The 18,064-nt window shown below is 43.7% G+C and overlaps 1 protein-coding gene across 3 annotated transcripts in view; it reads right to left on the bottom strand.

Moving 5' to 3' along the window:
* Positions 1-18,064, bottom strand: part of nova2 (NOVA alternative splicing regulator 2) — a gene marked incomplete at both ends in the record, with an annotated part of 65,128 nt that overhangs the window by 1,811 nt on the left and 45,253 nt on the right. For all 3 annotated transcript variants that reach the window (XM_079272624.1, XM_079272625.1, XM_079272626.1), the window contains one exon: positions 15,234-15,400. In XM_079272624.1, coding sequence (XP_079128750.1) covers positions 15,234-15,400 — 167 coding nt within the window. The remainder of the gene's footprint in view (positions 1-15,233; positions 15,401-18,064) is intronic.

The following is an 18,064-nucleotide window of genomic DNA, read 5'->3' as shown; positions in this document are numbered from 1 at the left end:
TTTATACTTCCTCGTTCGTTTTTTTTGGCATATCTACGAATTATTGCGCTTTCCCCCCGTAGGTATAGCTACAAATGCTGGATGAGACCAGCCTGAGAAAAGAAACAATTTCACACCAGTGATGTTCCAAATTAAACATGCATGACGACAATCCATCTTGAATGAACAAGAATCGTGCGATGGGTAATTTCTCGTGAGAAATCTCCTCGTTGTCGCGCAGAACACGGTGAAACGGTGCACACGTCGTTAAGCTCAAGAGCAGACATTAAAGGCAAGGTCGGCGCTGAAAGGGACTTTGTCAGGAACTGCTTTTCAAGAGGTGTCCTCCTGAAGGACGGGAGACAAGAAAGAGTGAAAGAAAAGACGCAGAGGGAGAGAGACACTGAACCATGTTTGAATACAGAGAGGGAGAGAGTTTGTGTGTGTGTGTGTGTGTGTGTGTGACGATGTCCTGAAGGAGAAAATCTGAGTTTGACATACAACATTATGGAGTGCGCAGTGTTTTCTACTACCTGAACACATAACTCATGTCTTTGGTACATAATGGAGAGAAAGAGATGATGTGCATGTTGGTGAGAGAGCAGGTGATGAAGAGGTAGAGAGCGGTACATAGAGTGGGAGGGAAGGATGGATGAGTAAGAGAGAGAGAGAGAGAGAGAGAGAGAGGGAGAGAAGGAAGGAAGGATGAGAGAGAGAGAGAGAGAGAAGGAAGGATGAGAGAGAGAGAGAGAGAGAGAGAGAGAAGGAAGGAAGGATGAGAGAGAGAGAGAGAGAGAGAGAGAAGGAAGGAAGGATGAGAGAGAGAGGGAGGGAGAGAAGGAAGGAAGGATGAGAGAGAGAGAGAGAGAGAAGGAAGGATGAGAGAGAGAGAGAGAGAGAGAGAGAGAGAGAGAAGGAAGGAAGGATGAGAGAGAGAGAGAGAGAGAGAGAGAAGGAAGGAAGGATGAGAGAGAGAGGGAGGGAGAGAAGGAAGGAAGGATGAGAGAGAGAGAGAGAGAGGGAGAGAAGGAAGGAAGGATGAGAGAGAGAGAGAGAGAGAGAAGGAAGGAAGGATGAGAGAGAGAGAGAGAGAGAGAGAGAGAAGGAAGGAAGGATGAGAGAGAGAGGGAGGGAGAGAAGGAAGGAAGGATGAGAGAGAGAGGGAGGAATTCTAAAGAGGCTACTTGTGTGGAAAAAAAATAACATTGACTCCCAGGGGTCAGCGTTGCCATGGAAACACAGCCCCAGCATTCAAAGGGTAGTGAAAGGGAGTGAGGCGATGACACACACACACACACACACACACACACACACACACACATATAGACACACTCTCCAAAAACAGCGCAGTACATTTCGTTCCACATACTTGCGTGTACGAATGATGTATTATTGTGTTTATACTATTGTTCATCGTATATAACTTCATATGTAGCCGGACATGAATGGACATGATGCTTTTATTAACATTGGAACATTGATACACAGTACAGTGCATGTTTAAGTGTTCATGTATACTTTTAGTTTACAAAATACAAAATATTATTATAATGGTGCACACTTTTCCGTGCATTGCATCACGACACTCCAAAATGAGTTGAGATCATTTTGAGTGAAGCTGAATTAGCTGAACAAACGATTAGCACAGACTCAATCCAAGAGACTGCAGTTCTGCCCGTTGAAGGATGAAGTGAACCTAAACGTCTCTATAATTCCCCCATCTGATGTCTGGAGGTCTGCTCTGAGGTCTGAGTGAACAGAGGACCAAGAACCAAGGCACCGCTGATGGAAGCAGTAGGTGACATACACCATGCACCATGGCAGCATCGAAACGCACGAGACAAAAGTGTGAGACTCAACTTCTGTTACGTTGCTCTTCGGTGCAAACAAAAACGACAGGAACCTCGAATATTCACATCGGGAGCAGAAGAGATGAGAGTGGGCTGCAGAAACAGGAGGGAGGGAGGGCTGAAGGGATGAAAACAAAAAAAAGCCTTGATAAAGAAAAGAAGACGATAGAATGAAAGCGAGAGAGAGGCTGATCGATTCAATGAACTGAGAGAAAGGACTGTTTTTCTTTGTTTTCTGTTTTTCCACGCAGAGAGAAATAAAAGAAGCGAAGAAAAATCCAAAGAGAGACGGATCAATTCAACTTACAAAAGCAAAGAAATGCGAAGGCCATTCCACTTCCCTCCCTGTCTCACCCTCTTCCTTTGTATTTGCATAGAAATAGGAAAACCGAGCAAGAGGCGTGCAGGACGGAGCCGACGACACGAGAGACTTCAAAACCAGAGGACGCCGTCAAACGCTCACGCCTGCTGCTTGGAGTCGAATATGAGAGAATTATCTTTCCAATGTGAGTGTTTGTTTGCGAGGAGCCAGCGTGTCGGTCTGCGGGACTAACAGGTGCAATTTCCCCCCTCTGTTCATTCATTTGCTCTTCACGAACGGGCGGCAGTTTGTCGTCCGTTCCTAGTGATTCGAGTTGTTGCTGTCGAGGCCACAATCTGCCGTCCCGCGTAGATCGATGAGCGGACAAGTCGCCTTAACACTAGAAATCACGAAGCACATGTACTCCAACATCACAAATAACCAAACTGAGCAGCGTGCTCCACCGTTGCACGTCACATGACACCGCACTGGTACAAATGTGCAAACCAAACCCTTTAATACTGAATGCAATCTATTCATTCAAAAGAAGTTCAGCCAAATCATCAATCCAGCCCCTTAAAATGGGTTGGACTGATTTTAACACAGCAGTTAATTGGGAAAGAGTTTATGAGAAAAGTTTATTGGAAAGAAGTGTTCAAAAAAATCTTCGTGATGTTTAAATTAATGGAAAAAAAACAAAAAAAACACGTCCACGGAGGAAGATGTAGAAACGAGTACAGCAGGGCGGCCGGTTGAGCTTTTCGACGGTTCAGAGGTTTTGATCTCTCTGGCTGAGGTCTGCTTTTTTACGTATGAGAATTTTCCAGCTGCGAAGGAGAGGAGCAGGCGGCGGGAGGTAAAAATGGAGAAGAAGGATACAAGAAATAAGTGACAGGCGGCGAGGGAGAGAAAAAGAGGGCGAGGGAGGAAGCTGAAAAGATTTTTTTACCCATGAACCCTTTCATCCTCTGCACTGAAACATTCTCTCTCTCTCACACACACACACGCACACACACACACACACAGAGTGTTGGTGGGAGGATAAACAGTGGTGTACAGTGATGTCTGATCCCTCCTGGCCCTAATGATCCGCCGTCTTTGAAATCCAAACAGATTCTCTGCTAATGAGCTTCTCCATTTGCCTCCACTCTTCTTCTTCTTCCTCCTCCTCCTGCTCCGCTTTCTTTTCCTCCATGTTGTCGCTTCACTCTCGTTCTATGTCATTTTATTTTGCAGAGTCTAAAAGCTTATAAACCTCTTGGTACAAGGTCAAAACACACACACACACACACTCCCACACAAACACGCAATCTGAAATGCGTTTTATTCTGAAAATCATCATCTTCACCCTGGTTTTATTCAGCTGACGCTGTTGGTTCTGCTCGCTCTAATGGCCGACTCAGCCAGCCGGCCAGCCTCCCACCTACCCACAATCCTCTGCTCCCAGCACCTTTCTGCATAGTCGCCGCACAGAAGACGATTATGTGACAGTTGGCAGCGTTCAGGATATCGCCACAGTGACGGCTCTTTCTGCATGTTTATTTGTTTCCCCTTCAGCTTCAACGCTGGTTTGTGAATTTATTTTCTTTCTACATTTTCTCATCTTTTTTGTTTTGTTTATTTTTTCCTCCCCTTGAAGAGCTTTCTACCTGTTGGGAGAAACTTCTTCCACAGAGGAGAGGAGAGGAGAGTTTGGCGTCCATCCAGCTGCTGACTAGAACGTCCTGTTGCTGCCGGGGGTTTAGGTCAAGGGTCAAAGTCGATCTCCTGTTCATGAATACACTCACGGCAAACGATGCGGGGGAGCGGTAAAGTGTTGACTTCAGCAGGTATACGGCGGCTTAGCAGATGAGTCCAAATCGATGCCGACGGCAGAGCGGGGCGATTGGATTCGGGGAGCAATTTGGAAAAAGTTCAAAGGTTTAACTGTTGGCGGTTTGTGAATGCCAAAACTGTCAACATGCGAGTAGTTCATACTTTGAGGTGACAGGAACCAGAAAGGCCAACAGCATTCAGTGATTTCTACTGGTGATTTCTAAGAGGCAGACTGAAACCCGGACTGATGCCTCTTCAGGCCCGCGGCTCGTTAACATCCAGCCGGCCCTCGTGGCTGGCTGTGCTCGTTATGACCTGACGAGGCTCACCTGCCACGCTCTTGGGTTTGGGCCGCCGTCAGCAGCAGCAGGTCCAAATCACTTAACAGGAGCCCGAATCCACCTTTAACCAGTCGCAGCCGTGCAGCGAATTCAAGTTCAAGACATTGTCATCAAGTAAAGTGTAATGCCTCATCTTCCGTGACCTTCCCCTCTGCACTCAGCAGACTGAGATGCAGACCCTTGCACGCATCTCTTTTGTCCAATGAGCCATCATGCTTTAATGCCACTCTGTTCAGAATTCCTCGACGTCATCTTAACGGCTCCATTTAGCTCCGCCGCCCGGCTCAGTGGAATTCTGACTGGATGTTTCCTACAAAAAAATAAAATGTCTCTACCTCCCTGTCTCACTCTCTCCTCTAGAAAAGACAACCGCATTGAGCAAACACAAAATAAGACGAACAAGCAAAATAAAAGCTTTTGTCACAAGACAATGATCGTGATCCACTCCGGTTTTAGAAGGCCTCCAACTCGCCTACTTTTCCCTCTCACGCATTTCTTTACTGTCGTCATGCTGCGAAGCAACCGTTGCAACTACAGGCGGCAAAGTGAAGACGGCATTTGAAAATGTTGCATGTTGAATAAACATGTTGATGCTCGGGTTGGTCATCTTCTTCAAAAACCTTTTTTAATTGATTGTATTTTATTATTATTATTATTTGACTTTATCAAGGATGCGTGTTTGTGCTGATACAACATTACAAGAAAATCTTTGATGTTTAATTTGACAATTTGTGTGTGTTGATTTCCTGATATGTGGTTTTGTTGTTTAAAAATATAAAAGAAAGTGGGGGAGAAAAACAACAACACATTGTCGTCACATCCCAACCGCCATAATTGAGAATAAAGAACGAGGTATGTGTTGCACTCGCAGGAAGGCAATAAGCCCGTCCAATTATTTCATTCTTCCTGAAGGATGTGCTCTTAAAAACACTTTTTAACAGCAGCCATTTCAACACATCATAGCAGGGTAAACACAGGTGTAATTAATGCAATCACTTAAGGTCCCATTCTATGTAGCCATTACCTTGAGCCAGCCTGACACACCAGATGGAACGGGGCCATAATTGATGCTGTTAAACACAACTGTGTTTTCCTCGCAATGCTGACGCCTCAAAATGGCTGCTGTCGCCAGATTTAGCAACTTTTGCTGCTGCTGGCTACTGGAAAAGAGTTGGCAACACCGGGCAGGATTTGTCAGTTGGATACATTTTTTAAATTCTAGTATATATACTCTTGTTGTTTTCTCCTCACGGCCTTTAAGCTGAGAGACAGCAGAAGGAGCAAATATTTGCTTTGTTTCTTCAAACAATGCATGCCATGTTGTTTATCTGTAAACGTGTATATGTATTGTGTGTATCCGTGTGTGTGTGTGTGTGTGTGTATACGCGTGTATCTGTGTTGCATGGACAAGTAGTAGTGATAAGCAAACGGGATGCTGAGGTCACCGACGCATGGAAAATCGGAGAGAATAATATCTCATTTAACAAATGAGGAAACAAGTAAACTGTTAACCATGACGGCACACACACACACACACACACACACACACACACACACACACACACACACACACACACTGTATGTTTGTCAGGGTATAACCTTGAGGCGCAGACGTATTAACACATAGCTCCAGCCCGCTGCCACCCTCGCGTTTCTCCTCTCTGTATACTAATAGAACATAAAATAACAATTAAACCTTCGGAGTGCCTGACGGAGAAGCTGGAATTGTTTCACCGGTGAAGGCGTGCGATAAAACGGCAACTGAAATGAATTAGCTGAATAATTGATGGCGTTCGACATGATAAATGGTTCAGTTTTATTGATAAACACTCTCAAGAGCTTTCTCTAAAAGCTTATTCACCAGACTCGTTTTAAAATATGGCCGCCATGAGCTAAAAAGAAGAAATTTCACGAGTTTGAATCAGGGCTGTTTGTGCATCATCCCATCCCAAAGAGTAAAACAACTGCACGTTCATGCACCGCCTCCTTTCAAGCATTTGAAAGCTTTTTTTCTCTCCCATATATTCTGTCACAGTGATGTGTCTGAAGAAGTCACAAAAATCAGTCAAAGCCGCTTAACCGCCGTTTAAATCCCATATTTGTAACCTGTTCCATACTAAGAAATTACTAAGAGTGTCGTACATTTGAATAAACTCTGGTGTTGAGAACTAAAGCCCATAACTGCTTCCTGAAAGTTTAATCTCCTCCCTCTCTTTTTTATCTTTGCCTCCATTTCCCTCTCTCTCTCTTTTCGCTTTCCCTTTCCTTCATCTCTCATCACACCGTAATCCCTCCATCTTTCCTTCCTTCCTCTCGTCCTCTGTCTCCATATATCACACAGCTGTCATGGAGGTGATGACGTATCGTGTCCTCGTCCAAAAGTTGTGTCACGTCGCGTTCCCTCCGGGTCACAAGGTCGTCTGTCAGTGTTGTCATTGGAGGCCAAAACACGCACGCACGCACGCACACACACACACACACACACACACACACACACACACACACACAGAGAGAGAGTGGAGGAGAGCGAACAACTGTTGAGGCTGCAGGGGTTTGAACTTTGAAGTCTTAAGCAGGGGACTTTAGCTTAATCTGCCTCCTAATGATCCACAGGCTCTCTCTCGCTCTGTCTCTACCCCTCTCTCTCGCTCTCTCTCTCTCTCTGTCTCTCCCTCCCATCACCCTGTCATCCCTCTTTTTCCGTCTCTCTCGCCGTCTTTCTCCTTTCATCCTCCGGCCACCAGGTTAAAAATAACTGCAGGACAGAAGAGCCGGGGTACAATGACTGACAGCGACATCGTGTTAACTTTGTATACGAGAACCAAAGGGCGCACACACACACACACACACGCACACACACACACACATGGCCACAGTACCCACACTGGAGGTGGGCGTGGCAGAGGCTCATCAGTGAAAGTGGCAACACCTGGGCCCCGTGTGCCAGCGTTCCCTTCCAGCAACCCTCTTGGAGCTCACTTGGCGGTCCTCCTTGTTGACGTTACGGTTTGCTTTGCCGAAACGTACGACACTGCACTTAAATGAAATGCTGCCCACACATGTTCTCGTGCAGTGCACACACAAAGATTTCAGGACTTTGTTTTCTGACTTCTTCGCAATGATTTTTGAGGGCATTATTTTGTCCCTGGTATGCAAACAGTACAGACATTGACGCACACGATATGTTCAATATGTAGCGCGGCGGGTTCGAGCTTTTGTCCTTTAATGTTGCGGATGGATTGACCTCCTGATCAGATTGTCCTCTCCTGAGAACATTACACTTGTCAACACATACTTGTATGTACATACTTGTAGGAACACACATGCATGAAGTTACATTATTTCACTCTGTGATTTTCTTTCTAGGTGTAAAAATAGACAAAGTAAGTCGCTGAAGAAGAGTTCAACAGCAAGACAACTAAATATTTGTATAGTTCAATAATTCATATTACAACCGCTTGACTGGTTCAAAATGCTCCTGATTTGTACATGAACATGAATGCATCATTTAACGACTGCCAGTACACACTATGAGTCACTTTTCTTGGTAAATTGTGTTTGTGTGTGTGTGTGTGTTTCCTTTAACCGGCTGGACCCTCTGCTGGCTCAATCATTACATGCAGTGTGCAGCCAAGACTTGTTCAAACCCACTGGCCCCGAAGTTTCCACAGATACCAAACATGCCCTGCTCGATTTCGGGGGAGAGTGCAGACTTTAAATTGATGCACAATAAATCTAGAAATATTTCCTTTTTTTAAAGTAAACATGATGTCTTGTGACTATTGGAACAAGCACATGTTAATGACAGGAAGCAAAGGGCATTAGCTTTTTATTTTGTGTGTCAAAATAAAAGCATGAAAAGTTTCATCCGTGGTGTTCACCGTGCAACTACAGATATTGTAAAAAATATATTAAAATCTCTTTGCGTATTGAACTGGCAGATAATACAATGTCTCCTTCCTTCCTTGCACCTTGGTATCCTTTGTGTTTGCCGCCTCTCCTCCTCCCGTATCTCCATCTTAGAGGAAAAATGTTCTCGGAGTTTAAAGTGGTAAATTTCCAAGATTTATTTTTTGGGTGAAATCACAACGCTTTACTTCGATCAACCTCATCATAACACCGCTGCGCTAACGTGAGCCACAGAGTGCAACATATATTACATTGGTAGTGATTTATGTTCATGAAAGAACACATAAAAAACAACGTGAAAGAAAACGTATTGACCTCTATCGTATCTTTCAGGACTTTAACCTCGCTAACATGAAGATAGTACAAGTACAATGCATGCCGATGTCAGCATGAACAGTTTTTATGTTCTCATACCTTTGTGATTTTGTCTCTTCTTCTACTGCTTTAATCACATACAAGATCCAAGTTTGTTTCTTTTAAATTGAAATCTCTGAAAGTTTTTTCCCCGTGAATATAACCGCCCTTCACCGACTCTGTAAATATTTCATTCAAAACATTTCTTTTAACCTAAAATGGCCCTTATACGCCGTCATAAATGCTTCCGAAATAAAGACACAACAAAAGCAAAACAGAGCAACATGAAAAGAACAAAGGAAAAGAAAAGTGACAGGAAGGGAGAAAGAATGCAAAACGTTTTTTCTGTGCGTGGTGTTCACATGTGCAGGGCAGTAAAATATGAATAACAGCAGAGATAATGTAATGCACACTCAATCATGACAGTTTGGAGCAGATAAGAGATGCAGAGAGAGAGAGAGCGTGTGTGTGTGTGTGTGTGTGTGTGTTATTCTGCTGACTCAGTGGTGTGGCAGAGACTGCAAATCACAGGACTGACTGGAAGATAAAATGTAAGAAGGCAGCAGCCAGTAAAAGTCTGCTCTGTAGTGTAACATTCGGACAATACAAGGGAACAGAACAGACTTACTTACGGTTACCTCTTTTAAAAAAGAAATCTGTTACCTTTTCAGTTTCTCTTTTAAGCTCTCAAACCGGAGATGGTGATTGTTGGACCAATGAAAACGGTTTTGACAGGGTTTGTTTTGTTTCTGTGGACTTTGAATGACGTGTGTTTTCTGACGATCAACAAGTTAAAATGACTGTTTTCATGGCTGGAGTCTGCTGGCTTGAGCAGCGCATATTAAATGTATGTTTTGTACATTCATATATTTTAATAATTGTCCACTGTTGATTTTATTCACTACATTTTCACTTCAACGCATGTCACATAGCATCGCATCGGAAAAGAGCACTTCCACCCGGGTGTCATGTTTGCGTCACTGCCGATCGGAACTGGAGTCGATAAATACCCGTGACTACTGCATGTATTTATGACTTTAGTTTATGTTGAGAGCTAAACCCAAAAGGATTTGATAAGGGATTTGAAAGGATTCATATTCAATTAAAAGCTATCAAACTCCAACCTTCTTCTTGTATTCATTCACTGATCAACAACAACAACGACAACACAGAGCTCATCTGTTTGACAATTGTTTTGGCTGAAGCTGAGCGATTTCTCCCTCACCGTCCTACACTCCCACTTCTTCAGCATCTGAGACAAAGTGAGCCAGACTCTACGTTTCCCTGACATTTGTGGCCAACTTCCTGTGCAGGGAAGACAATAACAGGAAGTAGGAAACAGGTGTTCGCGCTGGAGGTGAAAGTTCACCGGAAATGCCCCCTCTCTCCTGCAGGAAGTGGTCGGAGGGAGCGGCCAGGAAAAACAGCCTGACTAAAGATGAGCGTAAACGCAAACGCTCAAGTATGTACATGTTCGCCGTTTTCAGTCTGAATAAAAGCCAGCACGGGCCAACAATAGCCCCAGAGCATTAATAACACAACAAAACCACAAGCCACTTACAGCTGATCTCACATGGGAGACATCTTTGACTCTGCAGCTCACTTCCAAAACACCATAGCGCAACGATAACAGACGAGAGAGTCTTTTACTGCCAACATGAATACAATATTGATGCAGTAAGTAGCTGATGTATAAACACAGAGAGGCAGGTCTGAGTGCTTCGGCTGATCACGGATGTTGTGCGCTGCTTTTCTTCTGTACAGGACACCAAAACAACACAACGTAAACACGCATGGTCACAAACTAGCCTAGTTACCTCACACCTACAATCTGGACCTGGTGCATATACTTAACAAGAAGTAGACGTAGCCACCGGGACGTGACGTCACCCATTGGGTTGTGGACGAGGATTTTGAAGCCTCGAGTTTGGCAATTTGGCCGCCGTCTTGTTTTTCTGGAACCGGAGGTGACCCAAGAGGGTGGAGCTAAGAACAGAATGCTGAATAAGGCGTCCAAAATGTTACAATGAACTTTTATGAAGTGAAAACACACTCTCAAAGGGTTGAAGTTGAAAGACGAGAACACACACAACTCCCTGACCGGACAACGTCGTGGTAGTGACCTGTCAATCACAAGGTAGCCCCACCCGTGTGTATCTAAGTGAAATTAGATCTTAACACCCTATTTCTTTGGTGTGAAAAATAACTATTTTTATAGACTAGTTTAAACAAAGGCAGCATCCTGTGGCCATTGGAGGATCTGAAAACATTTCCAAATTTGCTAAAAAAGCTAATTAAAAGAAAACGATATGTTTCTGACTATTTCCTGCTTAACCTTCCGTCACTATATCACAATGACAATGAACACAACAAATCATTTGTCAGCATTTTGTGCATCAACCAAATTGTCTTTGCGAGAGCACTTATCGCCTTTCTCAAACTATGAATATCTTATTAAAACTGTAACATGAGAGCGTGCTGTGGCGTGATGATGTTTTATAAGAGCATTCTCGGAGGGGCGGAAACAAAAGCAACCACAGACCAATAAAAGTGATGAAATCTCTCAATAAGTCACGTCAGCCCTCATTAGACCCGGTAGAAGAATTCATTCAGCCCATAAATCTGCTCCGCTGTCCTGTTAAGCGTCGTCCTCCGACAGCCCGGCAGCTCTCAGTCACCCTCTCAGCCCGGACTCTTGTTCTCTGGCTTTAGGCCTCCTCTCTGTCTCTATGTCATTTAACTCCACACCCTCTCCCCAGTTCTCTTCGTCTTCTTCCTCAACATTATAAGTGCCCTTTTGAAGAGCTCTACTCTCTCTCTCTCTCTCTCTCTTGCCCAGTTCCCAGGGGTTAACCAGTGAGGCCAACACCACATGCTACAACAGCCGCACTCTTGACAAGAAGAAGGGGAAGACATTTTATCCACAACCCCAAAATAGCAGACAATCGACGGCCGCACCGCACAGAACACCAGTTCATCTTTCACGGCCACACTTGTGTGTATGACAGAGCTCCATTCATCAGATCAAAGTGAGTTTGTGTTTGTGGGTTTCCAGAATGACAGCCATGCTTTTAAATACCAAGACTTCTCAGCTTACCCACAGCCCACTGACCTTACATCTATATGTGACAGAGCGAGTGTGTTGGGAGTGATGTGTTACTTACAGTCCTCTGATTACACTTTGTGGTGACCAGAAACAAAGTACCTTTTGCTTTTTTTAGTTGTTAATTCGGTACAGTTAATAATAATAAAAATATTTTGCATTAGTAGTTTTTTCTCATATATTCTTCCATAATTCTGTGCTAATAAATTGTCTGTTGGAAAACAAAAGCACTTGAACAAAATACTTTTAATTCAGACACGACAGGTAGCGCATTTAAACATGTTTATGATCATAATGTTTTCCTTATATTTCACCATAAGATAGAAGGAACATATTTCACACTGTATTACACGGTCACAATGATATTATTATTCATCTTTTCACAATTGAGAGCAAGAATGTTGATGCGCTATTCCCTCAAATACAGCGTGCTGATATCGTCGTGGATCACTTTATAAACATTCTTCTGTTTCCTCAGAATGCATGTGACATCTTAACAACACTTTAAATCAGGTCCTTTGGGTTCTGAACGATGCTCGGCTGAGTGACCTGTCTTTGAAAGGTCGGGGCATCTGTTATTTTGGTCTGGGCTTTCTTTCTGTGTGTGTGTGTGTGTGGGGGGGGGGGGGACATGTGTGTATTTGTGTGTCTTCAAATTGCTGCACAAATCCATTTAGTCGCCTCTCCGCCGTATAAATAGCCTAAAGAGCGACAGGGGGATTCGCCTTCTATTAAAAGTGTCTAAATATCAGCAGCTATTAGCCTGCTTGTCTCCCTGCGGCTGCTCGCCTCGTCCAAAACAGTATTTCTCAACTGTCAGTCAGCCTCGTGCTCAGACGCTCACGATGCACACGTTACCAACAGAGAACACATGTCGGGTCTGCTACTTTTACTTTTGTTAAAAGAGAGTCTTCCCCCTTTTGTTTTTGCACATCTGCACATATTCGCTTGTGGGCGGAAAATGAAATGAACAGATTGACATCAGTCACATGCCTGTACACTAAAATGTGAAGCTGCTGCGAGCAGCTGGTTAGCTTAGCACTAAGAAAGGAAAAAAACAACTAGTCTGACTCCATAATACCCCCCAGCCATCACTTCTACAGCTCACTGATGGACACTTCATTGCTCATTTGAGAGTTGACTGTCAAGACGATGGCGAAGGATTTGCGGTCGAAGCCAAAAGCAAAAGCGCGTATTTGTTAATACTTCCGATATAAACCCAAAGCTAAACATTCGTTCTGTTCAAAGTGTGAGCTATTTCGTTGAGTTGTCTCTTTGCGAAAATTCATTTAAGTTCCCTCTGGTCGGCGATGATGCAGCATATATGTGTCTTAGGGCTTTTATTGTGAAAGGTAAGAACGTAATGAGTAAACCTGCAATGGGAGCAAAAGAGTTTGCTGTTTTGGTTCAGACAACTGAGCCTCAGTGTTATTAGAATATTACCTTCATAATCATAAGCACAGCTCGTAACCCTCGGCTAAACAAAAGTAAGAGGAGTATCTGAAGTCAGCACTCTACAGATATAAACCGCGATCAACCAATATCTTTTCTTGTAAAATGTCCGGTGTGATCAGTAACACTGGTGTTGTCAAAAATATATTAACAGGAGGGAAAATGTTCCCACTCTGACATCCCACACATCACTTGGCCATGTTACGGGAGTGTACGTGCTGCAGTATTGTCTGTCTCTGAGCAGTGACTTCCTGGACTCTCCACTGGTTGCATGGCAACTACAACCTGAGTTTGCTGTGGAAAAAACCCAACCTGACAGACGTGCACAGAGACCTGGCCTCAACAACATCACGTCCAACACTTAAGGGATGAACGGGATTCCCAAGGAGATGCTAAACAATTACCTACAGGTGTGATATCCAGGTGTGCACATGCATGTATTGAATAAGTAGTCCTTCACCATCCCGGCATTACAATTAGAACAAGCAAGACACAGTCTGTGCAAACAATACAATGCTGTGATCTGCATGAGCCCCAACAATCCTGTTTGAGTTCAACTCTGCAGAGTGTGTGTGGGCCGGAGGGTCGAGTGTGGGTGAGGATGTGTAGGCCTATCTGTGTGTGTGTGTGTGTGTGTGTGTGTGTGTGTGCGCCCACAAGCCCTGGTCGACTGCGTCGTCTGGCAAGCCTGAACAGTCAATAGCTGGAAACAATGCCAGACCTGATGAATCAATAGGGAGCAATTATGAAGAGAGAACGATGATAATCACTGAAACGCATCATAATCGATGGCCGCACTAATTGTCCCGCATTACACGGCTGGTATTGGCGCTCAGATTTGGCTGTTCAATCAGCAGCGGGGTGAGCTTCCTGTGAACTGCTTCTATAAGCAAACACCAAACTTTGTGAAATCGTCCTTCGGAAGTTTCTGCTATCAGTTTCTTTGTAAACAGCTGAAACATGACGTGTGGGGGGTTTTCTGAGCATGTTTTTAGTTGAATGATTAGCAGCTACTTTCCATATAATAACACGTGAAGGGATGAGAAAGCTTCACAGGTACAAATTCGAGAGATGAAACCAAAATTAGGCGGTAAGAAAAAAAAGGCCTTCAGCAGAAGTGAAATCAAGGTTCTGTTGAATGAATTTAAACAAAGTAAAATGTGATTTTAAAATCAAAAAGCATCGAAGAGCAGTCTGAAAGCCATTCAGAATCTGAATACATCAAGAGTTTTGATTGGGATCATTGGACCAATAGTATTTCTTTAATCATCCAAACATTATAATGACTCTGAAACATGTAACGATCTCACGTGACTCTATAATATTCATGCGTTTTCTTTATGTTCGTCCAATAAAAAAATATATATTTTCTTGCATTTGACAATGTGTCGCATGTGAAAACAAGATGTTTTTTTAGGTAAGAGAGCGAAGTGCAAAAATAAGAAAAGGTCAACGGGTACAAACAGGATGAGAACAAATCGCGAAAACGAACAGAAAGAAGAGGAAATTCCCGCACGAGCCCGATTGTTACAAAGAGAGAGAGACGCAGTGATCAGGACACTCTTCCTCCCTCAGTGGGAAACTATCCCCAGTTGGCGGGTGGATGTCTAGGTGTGTGTGTGTGTGTGTGTGTGTGTGTGTGTGGGGCACCCTACAGTTCACACCACATGGGGAGTTTATATGTTCACACTGCATCCTGTCTGAGTGGATGTCATCTCTCGACACTCTCTATTCCTTTTCTCTCCAGTCTTGACCTTTCTCCTTCTTTACTTTTCTTTGCATTCTTATCTCCCTGATGCTCCGTTCCCCTTCATTTCTCACTCCTCCCCCCTCCCCTCATCTGTTTATACGTCTGCATGCCGTTTCTCTTCTTTCTTTTTTTCACGCCTCATTCAGTTTCACTCACACAGAAAATCACAGCTCGACCACAGCAACGCGCACGGTTTGGCGCTCCGAAGGCAAACACTTCGCTCCCTCCTCTTCCTCACACACCCCTTGAGCCGAAAGCAGAGCTGGCACATGCAAACAACTAACACACACACACACACACACACACACACACACACACACAGCCTGAGTTGCTCTGGGTTTTCCTGGAGTTAGAAGACAAGGAAACAGTCAGGACTGACCTGTTTGACGCGGTCGGGGTTGACGGTGGTCTGTGGCTGCAGGATGCTGACCGGCTCTGTCTTCTGGGTGCTCTGAGGCATCTCCCTCACCTTCTCAGCGATGAAGTCGTGGACGCCGTTCAGCGCCTCCACCGTCCCCTGGATCAGACACACGCGCTCTGTCGTTCCTGCAGGCAAAAACAGGTCGGTGCATGAGTTTTTAAACTGATGGCAATCAGTACTCGGCGGAGATACAAAAAGCTCATTTAAAGCAATAATCCCAGTATGTTTAAAAACGTACACGTCAAAGCTAAGAATCTTCTGTTTTCATCCTTTTTAATGTGCAGTTGAATGAAAATGAAACCAACCCCTGGCTCATACTGCTTTTCAACAAATAACAACTGCAAGATAAGAAAAGATAGAAGGAAACTGTCATGATCGCCGCTAGGAAATACACAGCAAATAGTAACAGCAAAGAGAAAACTCAATGATCAAGAAACAAAAAGAGTCGCAAAGGGAGAAAACGGAAGACGTAACATCTAATGTGGTGATGTTCAGCAGGGGTTCTTAGCCTTCTGTAACTCAAGGCCTACTTCTGATTATTCAAAAAATAATTGTCAAAAAGGAGTCTTGATCCGTGCAAAACAAAGCAGAGAAAGACCAATGACACAAAAGTAAATCTGGAGTGAAAGATAAAGGTCTAAAAGGTAAACGAAGGCCAGAAGAATAGTTATGCTGGACCTCACAAGCAACACTTTTCCACCTGAACACATTAGAAACATTCAGTTCATGTTTCCAGGACCTCAAACAAATCCCATCCCTGGTCCAATCAAACAGGCTGAACTCTATCTCACAGATCAAAGAGCTTGAACACTCAGCGTCCTCAGCAGGGGGAGCTGGGATTAATGTTCACCGAGAGAACACCTGCAGCAAATATTGGAAACATAAATCTACATGTTTGCATTTGCTGGTTTGTTTTTGCGTGCAAGATTATACTGTTTCCTGATTTCTTAGTTTACCCAGGAAAGCGTTGCAAGACACTCAACGTTTACAACACTGGAGACTGAGCGATGGAATTAATGATCAAGGAGGAAATCAGACATTCTTAAACACTGCAGTCTGTAGTAGCACCGTGACACATTTCTGTTATTTCGACTTCAGGCTGAGGATGTTCATTGTCCTTTTTTACACAAAGCCTCGACATTCTACATACGAGTCACAGTTTTTAAAAGTTTAGATATTTTGATTTGCATTTTTTCTACTAGGTCCAGGCAGTTGGTTTCCATCCGTTGTATGAAAACCAATGAGCAGACTCTTGAAACTTGTGCAAATCGAAGTCGGTACTTTACGGTTCTTTTCTCTGTCAAAACGAATGCACTTCACTGTGATGGTTTGCACACCTCCGGCAAGCTACAAGAGTGTTCAATTCACTTTAACTTTTACAAAATGAATGAAAAATAATTATCTGTGAGTTGAAACATAATGGGACTTGTAGGAACCACATGTCATGCGTGGCCCTTAGCAGCAGAGCACTTTAACCTTGTGGTTGGAGCCAAGACAATGATGAACCTATCACCGTGCTAATACTTTATGACCCTCCCTGTTTATGAAAATGTTGCAGGTCTCTCGGAGAACAACATCAGTGCCGTGTCCAGAGAGCAGGGCCAGTGTTGACAGACGGACGGACACACAGAGGAGAATCTAGGCCAATGCAAAGCCTCTCAATCCTCTGTGTCTCAATATCACACTGCAAGTAAATCTCTCTTTGGCTGTTTCCCTCTCTCACCATTTTAGTATTGATGCTCTCTCACTCCTTTCTCTTTTTTCATTTTGCTCTCTCTCCTTTCCTTCTTCCCTCTCAAACCCCCCCCCCCCCCCCCCCCCCATTTCATCCTCTTGCTCCCATCTCTCTCCCTTGACTCCAGTATTTAGTGGGATCTGCCCTTATCTCTGCTCAGCAGCGTGTCAGTTAGCGCTTCCTGTCTCCTCCCTCTGCCTGCATTGTGGGACCGGCTCGGTTTGGCCCGGCTCGGCCCTCTGTGGCTGCACTGGGAGCAGCGTGATAGAGGGATGAAAGCTGTGCAGTGTGTGTGTGTGATTGTGTGCGGGGGGAAAGAGCAGAGACTTCAAGAAGCCAAATCAAACAATGTGGCCTGCTTTGATTTTAAGAAATAAAACACTGGTCGAAGCAGACTGAAGAGCCCAATTGAGACTTTATGAAAATACAACGATACAGCGATACATAACATCGAGTGTCAGTGAATGTCAAATACATGTTTTGCATTCATTCTGGACAAAGAAGCCATCTTAACCCTAACCCTAACCCTTTTTGCATGTTTTTACATTTTAAAGCACTTATTACTTAATTCATTTTTTTAAAGCACTTATCTATTTATTTATTTATCTTTTTAAAGTTTCAGATGTGGGTTGTGTGCATATACATTTATTATATTTAAATTATCTTTTTATATAACTTATATCAGTGTTTTCATTTTATTTATACTTTTTATTTATATATTTGTTGGGGAATTACTGTGTGTGATTATGCTTTTGTTCCTTTGTCCCCTTGTTTGCCTGCTTTTAAAACTCCCCTTCCCCTTTTAGCATCTCCTCTCCGTCTGTCCCGCTGGCGGTTGCTCTGCTGTCAGGCTGTTTTTAATAAAATAGTTTCAATTGCTTTTCATCCTCAGGGTTTTTATGAAAGCCTTTTTAAAGGACAGCCCCCTTGTGCCAGTGCCCCTCGTGGCCCTCTTAGAGGGCCCCGCTCTTAACTAAACCTAACCCTAAATGATAAAAAATGTCTTTCTCATGAATACATTTAAGATACCTTTAATACCTTTAATGGCCTAAAA

Source organism: Melanostigma gelatinosum (genome assembly GCF_949748355.1).
Source record: "Melanostigma gelatinosum genome assembly, chromosome: 7".
NCBI classification, from domain to species: domain Eukaryota; kingdom Metazoa; phylum Chordata; class Actinopteri; order Perciformes; family Zoarcidae; genus Melanostigma; species Melanostigma gelatinosum.
The sequence above is the reverse complement of the archived record's forward strand: the minus strand, read 5'-3'. Positions and strand labels throughout refer to the sequence as shown.